The following is a 24,772-nucleotide window of genomic DNA, read 5'->3' on the forward strand; positions in this document are numbered from 1 at the left end:
AGCATTCTAGCACTCCCCTCCATAGCGTACCAGTCCCTGACCAAGCCCCTGTGGTCAGCTTGGGGAGGTGGGGGAGCTGCTGGCAACTACCAGTTTTCACCCTGCAGAGGGGAGACGTTGCCCCCCACACCCCCCTGTAGGCAGCAGGGTAGCTGGGGAGGGACGCACCGTACATGAAAAGGTGACATGATGCAGCTTGCTCACAGAGCAAAGTCGGCTCCTGCTTCTGGGATTGTCCTGGGTGCCTTCAAGAGCAATCCTCCCTGAAAGGGGGATACTGCAGAGAAAGGAAGATCTGATTTCAGCCTCTGCCAGCTATTCCTCTGACTTCTGCCTCTAAAAGTTTTCCTGCCAGCAATTTCAGTCACTCCAGCTCCCATCCTCCCCTCCCTGTGTTTTTTTTTTCCCTGAAGTTCCCTAGTGAGGCAGAACAAGTATCTGCTGGGCTGGGAGGTGCTGGGTCTGCAGTTTCGAGCTCGGGGGCAGCTCACGATAAGGCACAAGCTTAGCGGAGATCTGAACAACGCTCAAGATCTGAACAAATCCCACCCCTCACAGAGCCTCTTAACCTTTTCCTTTGGGATGAGGATCTCCACACAAAACCTCGGGAATCTGGTGTTGCCAAGTATGCCAAAAGCTGTGGGGAGGCAGTTTCTGAAGCTGGCCCTGTATAAGTAGCTTTTAAAAGTCTTGTTTGAGATGTGCTCGTTTCCAACACTTGCTGCTGAAGAAACTGGAAAGTTCCATACTGTGCTAAATGTGGAAACCTATTCAAGCCAATTTCATCTTGCTTACCAAAACTTGTAGATCTACCGTTTTCAAAGGTAAAACAAAAGTCTTGCAGTCTTTTGCAAAAATGCTGTAGTCTGGTCCCAGGCTCCGCTCTTCAGTTGCGCTCAGTTCTGCCCTGCCGTACAAGAGCTGTGCACGAGATGTGTGTGCAGGTGTCTGTTTTCTCATTCAACTTGTGTGTGTCTGTGTGCTTTTTCCCTTATAGGTGTGTGCATTATACATGTCTAAAGCCTCAAGCCAGGCTTGGTGGTTCAGTGTTTAAACTGTGTTAAGAAGGAAGCGCTCTTGGGATTGAGCTGTTTGGGGTTTTTTTTATTTAAAAAAAAAAAAAAAGTAAAACCCCCCAAAGCCCCCAAGTTTCTGTTCTCCTAAAAGAGATGGCTTTGAGCCATGAAGTCTCCTACAGGAATATGCATCCTCCTGCGTTCAGGCTGCCTCCGATAGATGATGACCAAAAGTTGCTGTTTCCGACAGCTGCTCTGTGACCGGTGCGGATCGCTTTGGGTTACTCCTGGGCCGGGTCCCCACTGCACCAGCAGTACAGCTGGTGTTGTCCGCCCCTCTGCATCCCTCCAAGAGACTGCGGTTTTTATCCCCATAACGTACCGAAGCCCTGCGGGCAGCAGGCAGCCAGCCCTGCCCTATGTGTGCTCTGCCCAGAGAGGGAATCCTTCCCTCTGGCTGCTTCCCAGGCACCTCTCACCAGCGCTAACGATGCTTGGGGGTATCTCCTGCGTGCACGGGGGGATGCTGTGGCTTGCTACCTGCACAGACGTAACTGTGAAGGAATCTTACTCTTCTGTGCCTGTTTCTTTGATTCAGCATTATTGTGTCTTGGGGAAGGGAGTGGGAGCGAATGCCCTTCCCTTGCCCTCTTTTGATCACTGTGTAATACTCTTTTTCTACACAAACTCTGTATAGCAAGATGGGTTTTGCTAAGGTTTTCTAATTAATAGACACTAACCAGCATTTTTTTTCTCCTCTTTGCACATGTGACTATCTGCAATGGTACATGGTCTTTCTGTTCTTTTCTAATCGTGAACTAAGTAAGCAAATTCCTGGTGTCTGTGACATTAATGCACTGTGGGTCTAGCCTAGTAAATTGTTCTGTTCCAAGCTGGGTTCTCTTAAGTTATAGCTGGATGGGGTTTTGTTGTTTTTAAACTGAAACATAAAACCGTTTTACACTTTGCATATTTTGTACAGTAAAATTCTGGAAATAAACTGAAACCAGATTCGATTGTCCCATTCCTTCCTCTTATCCTTTCAGACAAAAAAAAAAAAAATTTCTGGCCTTCAAGCATTCCTTAGCTGTGGCTGGGAGGGGCCCTGCAAACATGTTGGTTTAACCTTTTTGAGGCTGTCTTTTTGTCACCCTCGTTCTAGACCTTTCTGATCTGCTCTGCCGCATTAAAATGCAAAGTCGTTTATCACTCCTGCAGAAAGACTGGTAGGTGACTGCTGTGAACACCTGAAATCTCAAATGAAGGGGAGCGAATGCAGCTGGGGGGGGGCATGACTGGAGTGGGAACAGGTTTTTCTGCCTCCTGTCTTCTCATAGTTTGCACACAAATTATGAAGCGCAGGATTCATTGCAGAGTTCCTTATTTGGACCTGGTGGGGAGGAGGAGTGGCGAGAGCGGAAAAGCCAGTGCTCCTTGTTTGTGTGGATGCAAGGCTGCGCTCCGCTAAAACAATGTGTGGGGATCTCGCCTCAACAGCACCTGTGGGTGCGGCTTTCCCCACCTCCAGTTTCCATCACTGGCATGCCGAGAGCTTGGAAAGACCGAGCAGCTGTGCCCAAGGAAACGTGGGAGCAGCCTTCTTCCCTAGACAGTCTTTGGTAATGGGGAGTACCTGGCCTCATGGCTGTGCCCTGCCCAGATCTCAGTGGCTTCGACTGCTGGAAAAATCCACAGGATGCTGCGAAAATAGAGTGCAGCAGTTGTGGAGATAAGCAGCACATGCATATGTGCCAGTGGAGAGGAACAGCCGAATGGGTAATTCTCTGCTTGGAGGGAGATGGATGTATTTAGGCTATGGAGCACTAAACTAAGGCCTGGGAGGAAGCAGGAAGGGTGGGATGGGGGTGTGCTCGGTCCTGCCTCCTGCCCTCCCTTGATCTCTCTGCCTTTGATCTGTTCCCCTCATCCTGCTGGTGCTTTGGCAGTGCCCAGCCCTGGGCTGTTTGCAGCGCAGCTCCTGGAGATGGGTGGGGAAGGAAACAACACTGCTACTGCCCTGCAGAGCCTGTGATGGGTGTGCAGCCATTGCTGGTCCCCTTCTGCCCCTCAGAGGAAGGCCTGACTTGCTGGACTGGAGCTGTGTAGGTAAAGGCTCTGTGGGAGCCGGCTGCAGGTGTGTCACGGGAAGATGTAAGAAGCAGGAATTTGGCACAAACAGGATAATAGGCTTGGCAGCCTTGCCCTAGGCTCTTAGCCTTGAGAGTTGTGTCTTTACATATGAGTTCAGCATGCTCTGTTTCGTTTGTGGCTTAGTGCTGATATCAAACCAACACCTGATTGCTGTCGTTCGTGGCGCTTTCTCTCCTGCTGTGGGTTGTGGAAGCTGATGGAAGGAACAGGCTTTGCTAGAGGGACGAGTTCCCTTGGCCTTCACCCAGAGCTCAGCTATCTGAATCATAAGGGGCTGTGGTGCATAGCTTAGCAGAAATTAGAGCTGAGGGTGCTGTTCTGGTTTGGCCACCTTTCACTGAAGTTGCAAGGGTCTTTGAGGTGTGATGGAGCCTCAGGTGCAACATTGGGTTAAGTATTACCGACCCAAGCCTCTGACAGAAAGGGGATGGAGGCTTTCACTGGCAAACACTGCTTGGAGGCACCCAGTGTGCTGAACAAGAGGTAAGTACCTTCTGCCTCAGGGTCATACCAGGCTAGGGTCACTTGAGAAGGAGATGCCTCTCCTGCAGTGCCCTTCCTGACCATAAGGGCATAAGGCTGTGGCTACCCTGAGACAGCACAGCAACAACCACTGGGGTAGAGTATTTGGTGGCTGAAGCATGGCTTAATATGTAAGAAGGATCGATTGACACCAGTAGGTGATGGGACCAGGCCTCACAGTTACGGACGGTCAGAAAACATCAGCTTTGGGGACTTCAGTGGGGCAAAGAGGCCACACACAGTCAGGGTATAACACGTGCGTTAAGAAAGGGATTTGTCACCTTAGGCAACTGGCTCCGGAGCCTTGCGTGAAGCACTAGCAACACCTCACTGTACAATATTGTTAGCCAAATTAATAGCTCAATGAAACATCTGCCTGTGGAGGTGGGCAGGGCTTCAAACCCCAAAACAACTTCTCCCGATGCTATGTACTGGCTCTTCTGTTTCGGCCCCAGATCTGAACTCATGGGAGGTACAGGGAGGGATTGAACTTGAGGGCTTCCAGGGGGCCCTGGAACTCGGGGCAGGTGGGGTGGGTGCGAGGGGAAGGGGATCTCTCAGCAGGACGTGGTGTCTCACAACAGCATGCAGGAAGGGAAGGTGTGTTGGGAGTTGGCCAAGCGGAGTGCTTTGATTTGTCTTTCAACACCACTCCTGAGTTTATGTTGGACTGGGAAGGTGATGGGTTTAGGTTACAGTCCTTTCCGGTACTGACAGATAATCCACTGGGGCAGGGGTGTCTGTTCCCTTTTCATGTGTGCATCCATGCACTGCCGGGTCAGGAGGTGCTGAGAGAAGAGAGAGCACTGAGCATAGCATGTCTGCAGATGTAGGTAGGGATGGTGTAGTGGGGTGGTTGCATATGCATAAATCACTATCTCTGAACAAGGTTACCCGAGTTGCTTTGAAATGCTGTAACAAGTTTTACAGCCCTGCTGTGAGTGTGTGTGCTGGTTTATGCTGGCACGTTGCTAGTAAAATGGAGAGTACCTCAACTGGGAAGAAAGCTGTTTTCCTGTTTCTCCCCATCCCCCTGTCCCCCTCCATAACGAACTTGGAAATGGTTGTGGGTTGTTTTTTTTCCCCTGGCTGCTGCTTATGTAGTGGTCTGTGATCACGTTGGGGCCCACTGCTAGCCTACTCCAAAGCCCTGAGCTGATCTTCCCTTCCTCCAAAATCTGGGGAGCTGAATGGGGTGAAGATGGCCACTTCTGCACATGACTTGGGGCTTGCTCTGGTTCCAGCTCAGCTAATGCAAATAACCTGGGGACGCTAAGAGCCCTCACGCAGCAGTACTGCTGCTTGCCGGCCTCCCAAAGCCCGTGGGTCCTGCCTGCAGGAGGAGCAGAACAGTTGTTTGCTGGTGGGGCCACGGGCAAGATGAAGGGAACAAGCAGTCTTTAGGCTCCGTGTGGGCAGCACTAAATACAATTTAGAAGAGGAAGAAGGGAGATAACTTTTACCTTGTGGATGTGCATTTGGGATAGCTCAGTGCGTCCACCTTGCTTGTGTATCCAAATATGGAGAAGTAGCAAAACCTCAAGAGAGACAGTAAGACAAGGAGAAGGCAATGTGAAATCAGTGGAAGAGACCTTGGAGAATAGGGTGTGGTTTTTCCCTCCAGCATCCTTAGAAACATGAAGGTAGAAAGATTTTTTTAAAAAGAGAGATACCACAAATTGCTCTAGGCATGAAGCTGCTCTGTAAATTGAAACATTTTAAGTCTCTTCCAAAGGCAAAAATCAGGCTTCCAAATGCTTAGACATCTACAGTCTTGGTTGTCTTTTTTTTTTCCTTGTTTTTTTTCTTACTACTAGAAAAGGTAGCATGAATGAAAAAGTGCATGCATGGAGAGAAGGGGATTCTTGATAAAACACATCTGATTCAGCCTCTCTGGAAGTTTTAGGAGACACTCAGACTTTTTAGCTCTTTGGACCTCTCTTCAGCACGAGTCAGATGCTGTGGGCGTGCTTTAAAAGAGGGAACAAGAAGGAGCTGATTATATCTGGGCCACAGATGTGAAACAGATCTGCAAACCTTTTAGCTTCTATTTTGTAAAAGCTCATTCTTGAGTACTCATAATACCAGATCTTACAGTTGATTATAATTTTGCTTTGTAAGTGGTTGGGAGAAACTGGTTTAGTAATTCAGTAACTAGACTGTGGGAAGCTCTGCAAATTCCTTCAGCAATTTCATTTTGCGGGGACTAAAATGTTCTCGAAACGTTTAGTTACTTTTGTCGTTCAATAGCCTCTTTCTTTGTCACTAGCAGGAGCAGGGCTTTGACATGTTGGATTGAATTTTAAAGCAAATATCTAACACCAGGCAAATTTCAGGGCTGCTCTCTGGTTGAACATAATTTTATTTTTACCTGCGTTGCTGAGGGAGGGATCTGATTCAAGCTGGGCTTCCTGCAAATCCAAAAGCAGATGATGAGGTTGCCCAGGGCTATTTAAGTCATTTGCCACCCACAACTGGAGGAGGGCTCCGTCAGGACAACTACTGGTCTTCTCGGGCAGTAGTTGGCTTTCTGGCTGCTGTTGAAGTATGGGATAACCTCTCCAGCAAACTCAGCCCATTTAACCGTTGAGGCTTATTTCTCATGTGTGAAGTCATGCCACTTGTCTTCTGCTCAGGTGGTGTGGTGTGCTTGCTGGTGGTACTGGGGGTTACTGATCTCTTCCCACAGTGGCAGCACTCGGGGCTTGGTCACAGGGTGATGATTCCTCATCTGGATTTTGGGACAATGGGAAAAGATGCCTGCCCCAAAAAAATCCTGGTATTTCCTCAGTGCCTAGGCTGGTGAAACAGCTTCACCTTGAGCGTGTCCCACCTGTGCCTCCCAAAAGGAAAGCCAGTCTCAGCCTTGTCCCATCGGCTTTCTCCTCGGGAAGGAAACGTTGTCCCTCCCCTTGTTCACAGCCACGGCTCGTGGCATGGGGGTCCACCATGGCCAGTTCCTGGCAGTGGCGTGAGGGAGGCTGCTGTCTCCCTGGGCTGGGGATGAGCTCAAGCAGTAGGGGCACAGCAGGGCCTTGTCCTTAAGTGACCCTTGATACCATATGCTGTGGGGGTGGGTTGAGGAGAAGAAGAAGACAGGCTAGATAGATAGAAATGGAGAGAGAAAAAAAATTAGGGGAGCCAGTGAAGACCAGAAAAGTAATAAGTCAAGAGGGATGAAAAGAAGGTGAAAAAGCTATGTTTTCTTCTTGTTTTCCATAGCATTAGGGACAATAGCAGAAGCCCTTTGAGTGCTTTGCTGATCTCCGTCACAGGTGCTCGGCAAGAGAAGGTGCGAGGGGGGAGTGAGGCACCGGAAGGATCTTTGCTTCCATCCTAAAAGCTGCTTGTAATCTGACTCCAGAAACGGGTCTTCAAGCTGCAAGGAAGCTCTGTAGCTTCCCCCCGCCCCCCTTTAAATAGTTTAGCACCTTTTAAACCTGGCAGGGAGCATTCTGGGATCTGGACCAAGAGGTCTGGCTCTGCCCTGGACCCTGCCCCATGGTCCATGTCGTCATTAGACATCTTCTTCTGCCAAACAGGTGTGAGAGCCATCCCACAGCTGGCCCCAAGGGGCACTGACTGTTGAAGGGCTGCTTTGCCCAGATGTCCGTGGTACAAGGGAGCAGGGAAAAGGCAGGGGATGCTGTAGCGCAGCGGGTTGACACACAGAGTCTTGGGTCTCGGGTAGGACAGAGTCCTGCTGGCACAGCCTCGTTACCGAGGTTAATTATCCTTCCTGCTGTGCTCTGCCGCTTCCAGTTTCTAGCGGATGGTGTTGCACTGCATGGCGTAGATGTACCTGGGGTGTAAAAGTAGCTAGGAGGCAGTTTGCTTTGCCCTGGAGGGCCTTGGTGCTTGTCGCCTGTTCACCCATTCCCCCTCTTCAGCCCCCCAAATCCAGGCATCAGTGTGCAATTGGCTGTGTGGGGGGCTTCCCCAAAGCCAAAGCTTTGCTGGGGCAGAGAGGAATTCAGACGCAGTCCTGGCCTGTTTTCACAGGACTGCAAGTCAGCAGCAGCTGGGAAGTGATATGTTCCTGTCTAATTAATTATTTCCCTGGGAATAAAAGGCAATGTTTTTTGTTTGGTCTTGGTAATGAATCAATCATTTCTGAGGTATGATGTGCAGACAGACACGGAGAAGCAGCCGGTGTCCTCGGCTGTGCATGTGTGTTGGCGTCTGGCTGAGCAGCTTCTTTCTGGGATGGGAAGCAGCCGAGATCTCTGGTTTCACTACAAGGCCGTTCCTCTCCCAAGGGCAGCACGGGAGACTCTCACCACTCCTCAGACACATCACGAAAACCGCTGACCCTGAAAATATGGAGTAATCTGTGATTTCCGGAGTGCCTCCCTTGTCCTCTCCTTCTGGAGCTGTTTCCCAAATGGTTGACATGAGCTCGGAGCAGTTTCGGGTTCACAGAGCCTCTCCATCAGTGTCCTTGGGTCCACTGCAAAGGCAGAAGCTTTCTCCTTCGTGCTTCTGTATGATAGCTGCAGTATGTGGCTCTTGATGGGTTTCCCTCTCCCTTGATCGCTGCCCGTGAGCAGCACAGGGTGGCCTGTGGTACAGCACACCAAACAAACACCTCTTCTCTGGCCCCTGGCCCTGTGTCTGGGGACTGGGAGGAGGTGGTGTATGACTTCATGTTCTTGCCACATATCACTTGCCAGGGGGGTCTTCCCTGTCATTGGAAGCTGGTAAGACTAGGGTTTTGGGTACTTTGAAGTGACTGATCAGCTTGAAGCACTCGCAGTTGGATGAGGGCAAAATACAATTTCTTGTCTTTATGTGTATTAAGACCCACTTAATATGAATGTCTAATTAACACTTTGGAGAAAAAGAATTATTTGCTAAGAGAGGGACATTCTAAACAGACTTGCCTGCAGAAACACTCAGTGCTGCCCACATGGACAATTTTTTTTTTTAAATAAAGAAGGTTTTTATGCTGGTTCCTCATCCAAACATACTGACCTTTTGGTTTTCACTGTGTAGTGGGCAGGGTTAGGCTGACTTTGCTCTTCAGGGCCACCAGTGCCTTTCAAATGCCAGTTGTGGCTGCTTCTGACAGAGGAGCTCAGGAGCGACTGTGCCTGGGGTCCTGCGTGTGATACCTCCTCATACCACTATCTTACCTGTCCCTGCAAGGAGGACACTCACGTTCAAGCTGCCATCTCCTTCACAAGGGGTATTGCCTCGTTCAGTGGTTCAGGCACTATGAACTCAGGGCAGACGAGGTGTTACGGGTGAATGGGAGAGGCTTTGCTGCCTACTCATCTTCATTGATGCAATCCTCCCTCTGCTGCAACGTTTTCTTAACTTTTTATGTGTTTATCCCAAAAGCTGACAATAAAAAGTTCCTGTTCATGGGCAAAGAGAATGATGAAAACCGTAATGGGGGGATGAGGGAAGAGAGAAGGGATGGCACCGTCAAGTACTGTGCTGGCACCTTGAAGGAGCGGCAGCCATAGGATTAGCCCTTTCTCTCATAATTCAAGGGGAACATTCCATAAACCACTGACACCAGCCCACCAGCCCCAGTATGAGCTTAGCCTCAGTGGCCTCTGTATAAGCCTAAGCACCGCTTTATTAATTATTTTTTCCCCCAGAGCTCTGTTGCTTGATGCATTGAAATGTGTACGTGCCTGTGAAACATCTGTGCATTTGAACACGCCCGTAGTGCCGTTTGCAGGGTCTGCCTGCTCTGCCTGCGCAAGCTGTGCCTCTCGGAGCAGCTAGAGAGGGGCACATCAGAATAGACAGGCATCCACAGCGGGAGGGGAGGTACATGGACAGCACCCAGGCAATGGGGATGTCCGGAGACAGTGCCAGTTAGGAAAGGCAGTAGAGCAACTCTTTGTTTATTCTTCATGTTTGTAGAAATTCATGGCACTTTGCAGTGACTGATCTGGAGCTGCAGGGCCTGTGCAGGCTGTTACCTTATGCAGGGTGAAACTGTGCGTGTTTTACTCCTGGGAATAGACCCAAAGTAAAGATAAAAAAGTACTTTTCTCAGATATTTGTCCCTTAATCACAGACTAGGAGACTACTAAATGGCTAGTTTTGCCTGTTCTTGCTCCTTACCGATGTGTATCAACGAGACCTTGAGTCCCGCTTGCTCCCTCTCTCTCTGAGCCGGGGTCCTGCAGCAAATCTCTCAAGGAAACAGCTGAAAGAGCGGAAGGAGGGTGCTGGGCACCTGAGCCGGGGTCCTCCAGCAAATCTCTCAAGGAAACAGCTGAAAGAGCAGAAGGAGGGTGCTGGGCACCCCTCCGGCCAGGAGAGAGGGGTGTGTGAGTGAAAGAGAGGAGGGGACCTCCAGGCTGAGAGCACTCTGCATTTCAAGGCTTTTGAAAGTCTCCACCAGGTCCTCTGGGATGGGGCTGAGTTGTTCATAACCCCAGTGCAACCAGGTGGATGGTCTCCCCAAACACACTTGGTTCAAGTCTTCCAGGCAGTGCTTATGCATCATAAAGAAGTAAGAAAGGGCAAATTGTTGACCTGGGGGCTTTGCTGTCCTGTCTATTCTTCTAATAGTCTGTGCCTTAAAAGCACGGGTTGAGTGTTTGATGTTCAATGAGGAGCTAACAGTGGCCTACAGTCATATACTATATAAGCACAGTGTTCATTCGTATACATAGAGATATATAGGTATCCAGCTGCGTGTTGTTCATGCTGGCACTTTCCACCAAGAGGCTATGGCACACGTAGGAATATATCAGTACTTCAGCTTTTTTATACCAGTAGTTTCAAATTTCTATTTCAGCTAATGTAGAGAGAGAGAGAGTCAAAGAGACTGATCAACAGGCAGGAAAAAAAAAATCTATAAAATCTTGCTTTGCAGTTCATCTGATAAAGGAAATATATAGTGTGTAAACCTTGTTTCTCATCGGGCTGATTTGCATTCTTATAATGAACTCTGATTCTCCTGTCCCTCGCACTGTTATTTCTCCCAACATCACTTACCGTTGACGTAAGCCAGTATAAGAAAGGTCAGAACAATGTTTTTCGTCTGTAGCAAGAGAGGACGTGTGTACCCTACCTATGCTAACAAGTCTGAACGACTGGAGAACATATTTATAAATGTATTTATAAAGATAAAACTATCTCCAAGCTCTCCATTCATTGCACTATCGTCAAACCTAACAAGCTAAGACAATTGAAATCTGCCGGCATGGGAAAGCAGGGAGACCTAACACTGTCGCAGTGACCTGCACATGGATGGTGCTGCACTCGCCAGGACTGAGTGGCTGACCCTTTGCTTTGTGAGTGACCCCCTTGACTGCAAACCGGCGCCCTGATCTCCTTCTCAGTCTGCAGTCAAAAGAGGCTTCTCACAGGCTACCATGAGACATCTGAGTCTCTAAGCAGGTAGTAACTGTGCAACTGAATACTTAAAAGCCACACAGCTTGAATCCTTTCACTGCTCATTGCCCAACACACGTTATCCAGCATCTAATATGGTTGGACGGATGTGTTCCCTTGCGACATCTTGGTCATGGGAAAAGATGCTATGTAGGCTTTGAGTTAAAAGTCAGCTAAAGCTCGAAGGTCATGGGGAACCGGAAGGCTTCAGGATGGGCCCCTATGAATGCTTCCACTGGCAGGAGTATGCTGTCTATCTCCTGTGCACCACCTTCAATCCAGCTGAGGTTCACCTGAAAGGGAAGGTAGACCCAGCCCAGATCTGGCTGCAGATGTTTGGAACTGGCCTGGAGTCTGCTTCTGGTGTTTCTTTGGGGTTAAGACCAAAGGTTTGGCTCAGTGCCATGATCTTCAGCCTCAAGATTTTGGGCTCAGACCTGGATCAGCCTTTCCAGCAGTTCGTGAACTTGCAACCTTTGATGTCCCATATCAGACCACCTGCACTTACCCTATCTTTGGCCTGAGCTTTCAAGAAGAAAGAGGTTCAGACAGGGACCGTGGTGTTTGATTTTGCATTGCGCTGCCAGACAAGAATATCCTGTCGTTATATGGAATCACTGAAAACTTAAATAGCATCCCTAAAACCTTTCTCCCCTCCCAAAGCTTTTTGCTGCTCCTAGCATGTTAATGAGTAGCTAGACTCCCGCAGCAGAACTTGCAGGATTGAGTGATCTTGGCAGAGTAGCTGCAAAGGGCATTGTGTTTAATAAAAGGACTAAACTTTACAGTGGCCTTCCCTATGTCTTGAAGTGAGATTTGGTCTTTGGATGTTAAGTGCTGGGCCAATGAGCATCGAAAATACAAACTGGCTCCCTGTGTCCCTCTGGCAGCGAGCAGGCAGGCACTTTTCTCCTGCCCTGGGACACTCGGGGCAGATTCCCTGCAGATTCCTATTGTCCTTACTAAGGAGGCATGATTTGCAGCGGTGCTGGGTGCCTGCAGGCGCTGCCCGCCGCAGGGGCAGTCCCGGTGGCTCAGCACCGCTGAGAATCAGGCCGAGGGGTCCCGGCAAGGGCAGGGGCAGGGGGAGCGGGGCAGGGGGGAAAGAGGAGCAGCGGTGCTTGCTGACGCTTAAACACAGGTCTTCCGATGGAGGGACCTGCGCAGGGGGAGGCCTCTCGGCCCCCACAAGTCAAACTGCACAGAGTCACAGTTAGTCGTCATCGTCGTCATCGTCGTCATCGTCGTCATCATCATCGTCATCATCGTCGTCATCGTCGTCATCATCGTCGTCATCGTCGTCATCATCTTCGGTATTTATCTTCCCGGAAAGCACGTCCTCTATCCAGTCCTCCAGCTCCTCGGCTGTGGGCAGGTCATCGTCATCTCTGATCTCCATCCAGACGCTGTCAGCCTGCGGGGACAGGTGATGGGGGATTAGCCACGCTCAGAGACACAGGGAAGAGATCGGGTTCACTGCTATCGTGGGGGTGAGGGTTGGACCACGGGTGGGATGCAGGGGTGGTGGTGGCATTAGCTCCCTCTCTGCCACAGCCTGTGGGCAGGCTCAGCCACAGCATCTCTCTGCCCACACGTTGGGATTACCACCTCCTCCTGAAGTGCTGTTGCTTCTGACTAGGGGCAGTGGGACTGGTCAATGGGTTTACATGAATGTGTGGTACTGTTTGCCCTGGGTTAGATGTGTGCCCACTGCCTGTTCCTCTCCTGCACTGCCTACACCTGTGAGTAAGAGCATCGTCCACCTGAGCTAACCCTGTCTGGCCAGTTCTGTAGACTCCAAGTCTACATAAAGAGAGCATAAAGAGACCTATGCCAGCTCCCTCGGCATTGCCTCAGTTCATGGGACATCACAGCGTTTCCCTCCTTCCTTCCAGAGCCCTTCTGGGACCTCTTCCTTTGAGCCTTTGCACCCTGCTGTCAGCACCCCTTCTCCCCAGCCTCTTTCGCCATCACCTTTGCCTCAGGATGTTGCTCTGGACTCTCCACATGTGATAGTGGTTCCTCCCCTTGGAAGAGCCTTTCCTCAGATCATCTCAACCATGCACCAGCTGAAGAATGGTGAAAGACACTGATGCCCTGGACTACAGGTGCCCCCTGCTCTTTCTCTCCAGCTGTCTGCATTACTTCCATAAACTGGAGGGGATGGGGGGATTCAGTAAGAAGATGCTGGCTAAAATGCAGTGAGAAGATGCTGTCTAAATTGTGGCTGTTACCCAGGGACAGGAAGCATGGCTTAGATGGTCTCTGAGGCCTGGAAATGAAAGGTTTTCTCTCTGCTTTGCTATAGGTTCCTTGGGTAAATGCCTGGGTAAGCCCCTTTCCCTTCACTGTCTCCCCTCCATAAAATAGGATCAGCCTCCTATTTTGGAGACATGCTGTGAGGTTATCTCATTCAGCGTTTGATGTTACAGAAGCAAGTGCTTTTCATATGTCAGAAGATAACTACTGGCTTTTGCAAATGCATCCAACTTCTTTCCCTGTCTGTGGTACCTAATTCTCTTTGTTTTATGGCTTGCTAAAAAGCCAGACCAATTTCTGCTCAAGGAAAGCTGTTTCTCCCTTACAATATTTTTCTCCTAAAACACCAAAGCTGTAATAAAAAAGAGCCACGGAGAGGCATGCAGCTCTTGCTTCATGCAAATGATCTTGTCCCCAACCTCAGGGCTGTTTGTGCGGCAAAAAGTGACACTTTTAAATAATGGGAACAGGAGTGGGCCCGTTGCACCTAGAGAAGATGCTGTGGAAATAAAGCAGCAATATTTTGCAGAGTGTCGTGGCCCTAGTCCTGAACCACTACGATGTGACGGGCCAGCGGGGGCCGCTGGGAGCTCTGGTGTTTGTATTGGCAGGTTTTTAGAGAAACGATGGGGTCACAGGGGTTATGTCCACCGAAGCCAACAGCAGTGTTTATTTTTACTCCGTTGTGTAAGCCCCACTTTGTACCTGTGTAACTTGGCTGAACGCAGTGATGTAACACTGAAATAATGAAATGAGCTCAGTGTTTGTTTTAGATATCACCTGCCAACCTGGAACTTTCTTAAATCTCTCTCTTGAGGAATAGAAAACAGACTTAAGAGGAATGAAATAAAACCTGCAAATACTATAATCAACAACCTGAAACATTTACTATATCAAAGCTAGATAATGCATGAGTTTTTACAGGTCTCTGAGTGACTGCTGGATAATAAGGCATATGCTCCTGCCTAATACTGCTTTCTATATGATTCTCTTGCCACTGACGATCCTACTTCCATGAATTTCCATTGATAGCTGTTTAATGTAGCTTTTACATGACTTAAACATGGCCAACTGCAGTAAATATAATGAAGGGAGATATTGCGGACTAGTAATAAGGGCAAAAGACTGGAAGACTTGGGCTCTATTTCTGGCTTGTCTGTTAATTTCTGTCACAAACTTAGGTGACAGATGCTATCTCGGCCCTCTTCCCTTTTGTCTCTCTTTTAAAAATTCTGCTAACAAGCCTTAACCCACTGGGTCCTCACTCTCTAGGTGTCTGTCCCACGGTCCGGCGGATGCTGCTCTGTTACAGGTAAAGCACTGCTCACATCCAGCCAGCGCTGCATTTACTCCGTGACTCCCAAGCCAGCCTCTCATCCCCCTCAATGGGACGGGCAAGATCCAGGGCCTCCGCTTTCTTCATAACACCATCGTTTTGCCTTCCTTACCACGTCTCCCATCTTATGGTCTTGCAGCATTTGTTATAACAGGAGGCACAATCGCCTAGTACACCCTCACTGTCCCTCTTTTTCTGGGGAGGTACAGGAGACAGGACGTGGGGGCTGGGAGCAAGGTCAGTGGTGGGGCCAGGACCAGCGCCCAGCCCCGAACATTTGTCTCAAGTCTAAGTCCCTCTGCTCTCTTCTAATGAAACAGGTTCCCATGAAATTTCAAACACGAAGTCAAGCACCAAATTACAAACACTTCTGCAGTGGAGAGATTTCTACTTCCAGAGACATTTACCCACACAGGTTCATTTTAAAGAGATTAAAACACCCAGCACTTAACCATCAAAAATAAACTAAGGTAATAAGTGAGCCAGGCTGGAGCGTGCTGCATTACGTGCTCTCTGATCGTCTGGACTGTTATTGTCAGAAAGAGGAAAAATGGTTTCTCTCCATAGTTTTGTCAGGGCCGTGATGCACATTACATTGCACTCAGCAGCTCTCCCCAGATCTCTGCTGGTGGGGGTCGGATGGGTCCCTCTCCCACCTGCCTTAAAAGCTCACAGTGCGCGGGCAACCTGACATCGGTCCCATGGCTTGCTGGCTTGGGTGAAAACAGTAGCTGCTAGAAAGCTGGCCCGATAGCACAGCTGTGGATGCTGTGGGTACCACCACCACTGCAGCTGTGCCAAAGCAGTACCTGCCTGTGCAGCTCTCCCTCTGCAGCGCTGCCAGCTGCGGGACGGTGTGGAAACCTCTCACTGCCACCAGGCATGGGGTGGACACGTCCCCTCTTCCCACCCAAATCCCTCCAGCACTACCCACACGGCAGTGGCTGAGGAGCAGGAGGGCCTGGATGAACCCCAGTATACCCTCTTTGTCCCAGCAGGATCCCTCCGTTACCAGTTTATGTTGTACTCTTATTAAGGCTGTGTATTTATTTGGTTTTTTTCAAGCTGTGCAGTTTCTCCCTGTCATCTGTTGGGGACCATCTTTCCCTCCTACACTCAAGCTGTGCCATTCTGCTTCTGCTGCAAAAACATCCTCCTTTTTCTCCTCTTCTCCTCCCCTAAGCACAGCTTTCTTTCCCCCGCCTACACACACACTTTTCCTCCACAAACCCACCCAGGTTCAGTCAGAGCAGGGCACGGACAAAGGTGCACGCTGTAGGTCGGGGTGGAAATGTGAGACCTTGAAACCAAAACCATGCAAAGCCCTGAAGCTCGGACCACAGGGGCTGGTCCTGTCCTCAGCAGATGTGGTTTGTGTGTGACTCGGCAGCAGAAACACGCTCAGACCAAAGCCCTGAAGCCCAGCATCGGAGGTGTTATGAGCCCCGCTGCATGCGGGAATGGTGAGGTCTTTACACTTTTTCCCCAGGGAAAAAAGCCTGGTCTACCTGCACTTAACAGCAGAAATCCCACTGATTCCAGTGGACTTCAGATCCCGTCCTTTCTAGCACCCTAATCTTGGGTTCGCTGGATTTTCTGGGCACATGCTACTCACATCTGTGACGTTCACCACCCCGATCTGTGGTCTGAACAGGTCAATCTTGAAGGTCTTCTCCCAGTAAGTGATCAGCTGCAGGAGTGAGAAACAAAGCTCAGACAAGGCTGTTGGCAATACCCTGTTGCATTATTTCAGCCGGCTGGGCTGTGGTGTGGGGAGCGTGCATCGATGAGTGCACGGGAGAGAAGAGAGGCTGAATGCAAGCTTGGGCTGCCACGCACAGCAAAGGAAAGTGCTGACTCTGGGGATGTTCCCAAGACACCACCTTCATGGGAGGCAGACCCGAACGAGCAGCTCTCAGTGATCGCCCGTGGTCCAGTTTCCCGTCCTTCCCTGTCCCAAGTTCCCTGGGGCAATTCCTGCACTTGTGCACACACACACACACTCCCCATCCATGAGTTAAACCAAGAAAGGCAAGGAGCCCCTGCCACTCACCAGAGGAAAGTCGTCGGGGTCGATCCAGACAATGCTTAGGTCGGGATTATCGGTGTTGTCCCTGGCAACCTGCTTCAGGATTTCCAGGAACTCAAAACCATCTGAAATGATACATGAACCACTGCAGCTCTCTCCTGCAAACATGCAGGCACTTTTCACTTGTGGGCTTTTCAACTTCCCTCACCCCCCTATGCACACAAGAGTTGTTTATAGTTCTTATTAAAATGCTGTCTCCCAGCTCTTTCTTCTGATAATAAGGCTTTTAATTTTGAGCATCCTCCCCGGGTATTGAAATTAGTTACACATGAATTAAGTCTCATAATCCTTCCGTGGAGTGGAACAATGTCACTATTTTCTTGTGGCGAGGGAGGAACTGAGCCCGCGAGAGGCCAAAGCTTTTTGGCACGCTGATAGCACTGAGAAGCACTGACGCCATGGCTTTTCAGGAGCTGATGCCCACGGGTTTCCCGCATACCCATCACGCACCCAAGCCCTCAGCACTTTCCCGGAGCCACACAGCAAGATGGATGCAGAGTTAGGGAGCAAATCCTGGTGCTGGGGTGGAGGGGATGACTTTTTTTTCCCAGCTGGCCATCTGTTTATATCCAGAATTTGAATCCCAGCTAGCACACCCGCTAGCGTAAACACCCAGAAGCATCCCGGCTCCCCATCCCAGCAGGCTGGGGCTCCCCATCCTGGCTGGGGTGCAGGGCTCCACAATGCAAACAAAGCACATGAAACTACACTTTCTCGAGTGACGGAGAGTCACACAAGGAGGAAAATGGCCTCCTACCTGGGTCATCTTCTTCGGCGAAGGCCACGATGTGGATTCCCTCCATGTCATCCTCCTGGAAACAACAAAACTATTACTGATGGGCCAAGGAAGGAGGACAGAGTCAGAGTGATTGCTGGAGACAAGGAGCAGTGGGATGCCTTCAAACAAACAGGACAATTGCAAAGGGAGGCTTGACTGGAGCCCCACCGAGACACCAGAAATGGGAGCTGAGATGAGGCCGAGTTGAGGTGCTGAAGCGGGTAGTTTGGGTAGCATTGCTGAAACCCTTTAGCTAAAAATGAGGTGGGCACCATAATGGCAAAGGCGAGGGAGCTTCTGATGGTGTGGGGCAAAACCTTGCCTGCAGAGAAGGTGAAGGGCTCTCTAGCATGGGAATATGGCCTCACACTCCATGCCTGAGGCCACCTCGCCTCATAAATTTGCAGCTGCCAGGGGATGGTTTGTGGGGAAACAAATATCTGCCACCGTGCTCAGCCCCCAAACATGCTCCTTCAGGGCTGGCAAAGGAGGTTTCCTCACAATATGAGAGGCGAGGTGGCTCACTTGGGCCCCTTTTGGGAGGTGAAGGGTCTCTGCTCTAGGTGAGGATCTGCATGAGCAGCAAGGGGAATTGAGTGGGAGGCTCATTTCGGGGCTTCAATGAGTGCAGAACAGAAATGACAGCCTGCTGGACTGCTTTTCTCCATGAGACACGTGAGTAATGGGTAATAATATTGGCAAAGGCCAATGGATCTGCCGGCCAGTTCATCATCCGCCTGCTATGAATGTCATCTCTGAATTATCCCACGGATCGGCTTCGCCTTCCTCACCCGCTGCCGGTCCCAGTTTCCATTTCAATTGGTTTTAATGCAAGAAAAAATTCCCATCTAAATGCTAATTTCTTTTCCCTTCTGAGCCCAGAGGTGACAAAGCCACCATCAAAAACTGAAAGAAAAAAAACCCTGAAAGATTAAGTAGAAAACATTATCTTTAAAAACAATAGCGGATGCTGGGCCTTTGCTGGTGTCTTCAGGGAATACATTTTCTCTGGGGCATTCTAGGCAGATTTACTTGGGATTCAGACCACTTACAGCTGGCAAAATCTACACTGTTGCTTTTTCTCCATATATGCCAGCAGCATTGTCAGGCAGCAAAATAAAATATATACATATATGTGATATATAATTATCTGTATAGCTGTATAATATAGCTCTATTCTGACCTCCAAGGCAGCAAACAAAACTGGAGTAACTCCAGTGAAGGCACTGAGGATGTTCTGAACTTGCAGCGAGATCAGAATCCAGCCCCTTGTCTCCTGCAGGTACAAGTCCCCTGCTCATAGTGGAGGCAAGCTCTGTATTCCCAGGCTGCTGGTAAAGCGAACATCCCACCGCTGACAATTCACACTTTTCCTGAGGTTATTTTAGAATATGTTCAGTATGAAAGCAAAACCACTGCATGTGAAATTGGGTCTCACTGAAGCCCCACGAAAAAAACTTTGAGGGACTTTAGTGGATTTAGGAAGCTATCTTCTATACAGAATCTGTATTTCAAAACAAAATGAAAAGCTATCATGCCTAAGTGACTCATAACTCCTGGTTCAGTTTTATTACCTCTCGCCTTGTTGTCTTAAAGACTCCCAAGGTTTTTGGTGCTTCAGAGTCCCGCAGCGTTTCATGTTACACAGCCAAGCAAGGAGGCAACTGAATGCTGTTATAAATGTGCCGAGCTTTTTGGAGGAATGACTGCATCTGTAAAGCACCTGTTCAGCTTTGGTTTTCAGCATTCAGCTGGCACTTGAAGGTCCCTGACTGGCCATTAACATCGTACTCATTCACAGCAAAGGGATAATTTGTTATACCCAATTTTTCTTTCATTTTCACCCTTCCCTTTTCCCCCACCCTTGCAGACCAGGAGAGTCCTCTGTGTGTGATCGGTGCCAAACGGCTGGTTAGTTCTTCACAATTGCTGACTTGCAGCTCGCTCACACTGTGAGAAGTGCAATCAATGCACGATTTGCTCCGTAATCTATATAATTAACTGAACTGCCTGCCCTCACTTGCATTTTGAATGGCACAACTGCTCTGGTACAATTTCCATGAGTTATCTGTTTGGTACAATTTCGGTAGCTCACCTGGCGAACGGGCCACTGAAATCACCCCACCACCAGCACTGACGCCCATTAGATGAGACAGAGCATCCCTGGGAAGGATGCTCTCTGTAGCTATATCATGGCCGCTACAGAGGCTCAACACCTGCCTGGCACACTTGGTTAGCTTTCCCTTTTCCCTCTGTGGAGCAAATGGGACCCAGCTCAGCTGTCCATCGCTGTTGAGCAAAGCATTTGAGCACACCGTTTGAACTCAGGCACTGGCCACCACAGCCAAGGCTTTCCCTTCTTCCCAGTGGAGGGAAAGTGGCTTTGCAAGGAAGGAAAGATAATGTTTTGCCCAGCCAGAGACTGGAGCTCTTGAGCAGCGATTTCTTGTTGGAAGCTATCAGGGGACGCAAGGCTTCCCCCCCCCACGTGCTTACCCACGTCTCAAACATGTCCTCTGGGCGCAGCTTCCGCAAGGTGGCCCTGAAAGGAAGACAGAAACGCTCTTTGAGGACACATCCAGCACCGTCACACATGATGCTGCTGGTGTCACGGAAAAGGTCACCGTGGCATGTTTGGTTGGTGGCTGGAGTCAGTGCCGTCGGCCACCACGTTTTGAATGCAAGCACGGGGGCACAGTAGGTCAACTTATGCTTTTATTTATGGTGATAAAACCCTGCCCTTGCCCCCACTGGAGTCATTGCAGCTGCTATTTGTGCTTGGGAAGATGAGATGCCTCCCTGTGCTGGGATGTGCTGGTGAATTAGTCCCACACACGGCGCATTGTTCTGTCTGTGCTGAGAGCACGAGGTGACCCATTCACTTCTGTCTTGCAGTCCCTGGGACATTCCTAGGGGGCTTTGTTCCCCTTTTCTCTTGGTTTTACCCCAGCGTAATTCCACCACAAAAATCCTTCCAAACTCTGCTGAAGCAAAGAAGACAGAATAACCTCTGGGAAGAAAATTTAGATCCTAATAACCCTGGCAAGAAAATTTAAACCATAAGACTGGCGAAAGCAAATTTTTTTGAGAAGTAATTCATAAAGGCCAAAAAAAAAAGAACAGTAAATATTCTCAGACACATGTGTAGCAGGAAGCATGTCAGAGAGCCCAGCAGGCTGAGAGGTGACTGAGGTGTTAAAGCGGTACCCAAGGAACACAAGGCCGTAGCAGACAAGCACAGGTAATCCTTTGCACCTCTGCTCGCTGTGGCATCAGGTGTTCAGGGAGGCTCCCCTAGCAGAGCAGGTCTCCCTGGCTGACCAGCCCCGGGAGCTGTTGCAAAAAGAGAAGTGTCGGTCGATGACGTCCTAGAACAGATTGGCAAGGGGAGTAGCAGCATGTTGCCAGAACCAGGTGGCATCAATGAGATGTGTAACCTGTCGCTTCGGTTTGCCTCACTACCAGAGCAGTGGAATCAAGGAGCATTTTTTAGAGGTTCCTAAAGGACTTGAGGAGCCACAGATCTGGAAGGGCGGCTTCCTTATGGGTGCGATGCTACCAGCAAAAGTAGAGTTAACAGACCTTTGAAGGAATATGATGCGATAGCATAAGAGAGAGACGCGTGGCCTTTAAGAGGAAGGTCATGGCTACTGATCTGCTGGAGTTCCCAGAGCAAGTCAACGCATGGGTGAAGCTATGCTGGTCAATGCGGTGAGCTGCCTTCAGAGGACCATTGGACAAGGTCCCTTACTAAAGACTCTCAGAGAAACTGAGCTGCCGTTAGATCAGAGGGGGGTCCTCCTGTAGATTAATGACATTGGAAGATGAAGAGTGGAGGTGAATGGTCAGTTTTCACGACAGAGGGAATTAACCAATTAAGATTCATAGCATATGCTTTGGCATGATCATATGCATAACATATTCTCACATAATCTGAAAAAGATGGGAAATAGGAATATGGCAGCGTTTGCTTATCATATCCAATTCTTCGACGACGAACACAGGCCTGACTATGAGGAGATACACAGGGATCTCCTGAGACTTGAGTGTCTGCATGATAGATAGACATATAGGAAGTAACGCACTTGCATAAAAACAACCCTGATTATACAGATGCAACAATGGGTTCTAATTTAGTTATAATTAATTATTGCCCAGGTGTCACAAATTAAGAAAGCATCAGCTCCAAAGGCAAAAGGTAAAAAGAAGGTTACAAACAGCTGGAAAATGACTAAGGAGTAAAACACATCATACCATTATGGCAATGGGCAGCTACACTATGCACCTCCACAGTGAGTGTACGTGTGGTTCTGGTCATCCCATCACAGAAATGATATGGAACAACTCAAAAAGGGACATGGAAACATGACAGTGGTGAACGAAGGCATGGAATGACCTCTGTTTGGTGGAGATCAAATAGATAAGAACTCTTCATCTTGTAAAAGAGGTGACTGAAGAGGGGTTTGGCAAGGGGTCTAAAAAATCAGGAATGGTAAAAAAAAAAAGTGAAACAGGGAATGGCTGGTTCCTCTTAACACAAGAGCGAGTAGGCGCACAGCGAAATTATTAGGTAGCAGGTATAAACTGAACAGATAGGAATGCTCTTTTGATGCAATGCATAATTCAGCTGCCGAACTCATTACAGTTGGAGACTTTCAGCATCAAAATAGAAATGAGGTAAAAAACAACTATAGAAATTGAAGAAATAGCCACTAAGCACAAGATCAGGGATACAATTTTTGACCCAGCAAGTCTCCTCATTGCCGATTGTCAGAAACTGGAGATTATATCAGGTGAATGCATATTATGTACTTATGCGTACTTGTACCTGGCTTTCAAGACGCTTTCCCTAGTCATTCTCTGGGGGCAGCTCTTGGAGAAAGGAAGCTTGGTGGGAAGGGTTGATTGCACCCAGATGTACCGATTGCTGCAGAGTTACTCAACATTTACTCTGGTTACTTCCCTGTGCTGGAGGGAGCAGGGTAAGTGGGGTTTAGGTGAGTAAGAGGGAGCAGAATTCAGCCCCCATGTTGCTACACCACAACTACAGAGCAGGGCGGGGGGTGGGGGGGGTGGGTGTCCAACCCCAACATTTTGCATGCAAAACAGGCATAAACCCAGAGGCCTCTTGCTGCAGGCAGAGGAAATACCATGTAATTTGTATTTGTGCAACTGAGAGCAAAATCTGGGTTGAGACCTTGGAGTCGCGGTGCCTGGCCACCGTCCCCAGCCGGACACCCATCTGCTGTGCAGCCTTGGCCGAGTCACCCCACCGTGCTGAACACTGGCTTCCTAACCTGCTCAGGAGGGGATGAACTTTTCCACTGCTGCCTGCAGCTGCCCAGGGAAGCATCAGCCGGGAGGCTGCGTACAGGCTCCTCCTGGGCACCTGCTTCAGCTCCTGTCTTGAGGCTGCAATGAAAGCTCAACAATTCCCAATTTCTGTGCAGGGCTGGAGGAAGAGGTGGTGGAGCCTGCCTGGGCACAGCAGCGGGAAGCCCTTTTTGGAAGGGCTGTTTAAAGCATGCCGAAAAGCCTGGGTACTGCTGAGCACTGGGAGATTTCCCCAGTAATGTGACGGGGCTCCTTCTGGGGGATGGAAAAGTGGCAGCAGGGCTTTGCACCTCAGTGGAGGGATAGCCTATGCCTGCCGGCTGGGTCGGAGTGAGAAAGTCTGCTGTGTGAGGAGGCGAGTGGTCTTCTACACCTTCCTGCAGAGGAGAAGATCCTGCCGAGTTGTCTACAGGGAACCAGCACGTGGCAGCTGCTGAGGTCGCTTCATTTTTCTCTACAGGCCTGATCATCTCCGTGTCTGACTAATTCCATGTCCAGCCTTTGGCTTTAGGTCCTTTACTGGTGGCAAGGCAGGAAGAAGCACTGCTGCTCCAAGAGACTCAGCATCAACTGCTGGGAATATATCATTGTCACCCCAGGGTTTTTCCCCTGCCATGGCAGCACCTTGGCAGGTTTGGGATTTCAGGCATCCAATTTCATGAGACTCCTTTTAATTCCCTTCTGAGCCTTGGCACTTGCAAAATACATGGCCCACCCCCTCGCTCCTACCAAGCACCACATAGCATCTTGAAATATGTAAGACTTGGGGGGTTTCCACTGCAATTTTGTGCTGGTGGAGAGCTTGCCTTATTAGGCTAGCATTTAGCTGACTGTTTAATCAGCCTCCTGACGCTGCTGCTTGACAGAAAGAGCTTGGGAAAAAAAAGATGGGAAGAACTGAGGTCAGGAAGTCCAGGAGGTCAGCAAAGTGACCTGTGAGTACATGGGAGATAGAGGACCCCTTCATATTTCAGAAAAAGCAGAGATCTGTTTTCAAGTCTGGTGACTCGCAGATTCCGGAGATGATCTCCTGTCTCTAAACCCTCTGTGTGTGAACACAAACCTCCAGCTCCGTCCAGTTTGGGATCCCCTAACTGTATTGATGGCCCTGCTTTTCTTGAACTCTTTTCTGGTCCCTTGAATGTCTGCTGGGAAATGCAGTTGCAGGAGCAGCAGATAGCCTGTATGACTACCCTGCGCTGTATTTTTAAGGGTGTAAAAATACAGCACCTCAAAGGTAGTTGTGCCCTTATATTTAACCCTGTGCTTTTACACGGGATCAGCCATTCCAGTCACTTCCAGACTGTTGGTAGCTGAGTCCCTGAACAACTGTGCAATAAACCTGATCGCAGAAAGCATGGAGCATCCACAGCTCCTGCTGAGTTGATCAAACACTGTAGGTGCTCAGCACCATTGCCACATGAGGCCCAACACAGCCATAACAGCAGTGGCTTCCTCTCTGTGCCTGCAGTCAGCAGGAGCCTCTTAGTCCATCATGGTTCCTCCGAGCTTGGTCTGAGCTCAGAGCCTGCCTACAGACATATCCGACATCAGGAGAGGGATATACCGATTAGTGAAGCTGTTTTGGGCAAGGAGGGGACTGGACAGAATGTGGATTTGGCTTGAGAGGCCTTGGAGAAGATCATCTTCTGTACAGACCTAAATTAAAAGCATGGGCAAGTAGGGCAAGGTTTCCGCTCTACACTGCCTGCAAGCCTCCCCGCCCTTTGAGGAAGGACTGACCAGGGAGGAGGAGGAGGGAAGCTGTATTGTCACAGCCCCATGGTGGTGGGCTCTGATTGTGGCACAGATACTTGCACCTCTGGGAGTAGGAAAAGGCCAGCCAAAATCTCAAACCTGGGTCAGCAAATCACCAAAAGGTGGTCGTCATCCTAATTTTTTCTGAGAGGGATGCCCTAGAG

General features: G+C 49.5%; 1 protein-coding gene across 1 annotated transcript in view; it reads right to left on the reverse strand.

The window, feature by feature from the left end:
* Positions 1–12,267: 12,267 nt before the first annotated feature.
* The window catches only part of CASQ2 (calsequestrin 2), a 32,461-nt gene continuing 19,956 nt past the window's right edge, over positions 12,268–24,772 (reverse strand). Inside the window, exons 7-11 of the mRNA XM_050910025.1 lie at positions 20,013–20,058; positions 17,496–17,550; positions 16,703–16,803; positions 16,265–16,339; positions 12,268–12,468 (exon numbers count right to left, since the gene is read on the reverse strand). Coding sequence (XP_050765982.1) covers positions 12,268–12,468; positions 16,265–16,339; positions 16,703–16,803; positions 17,496–17,550; positions 20,013–20,058 — 478 coding nt within the window. The remainder of the gene's footprint in view (positions 12,469–16,264; positions 16,340–16,702; positions 16,804–17,495; positions 17,551–20,012; positions 20,059–24,772) is intronic.

This window comes from Gymnogyps californianus, chromosome 1 (assembly GCF_018139145.2).
Source record: "Gymnogyps californianus isolate 813 chromosome 1, ASM1813914v2, whole genome shotgun sequence".
Lineage (NCBI taxonomy): Eukaryota > Metazoa > Chordata > Aves > Accipitriformes > Cathartidae > Gymnogyps > Gymnogyps californianus.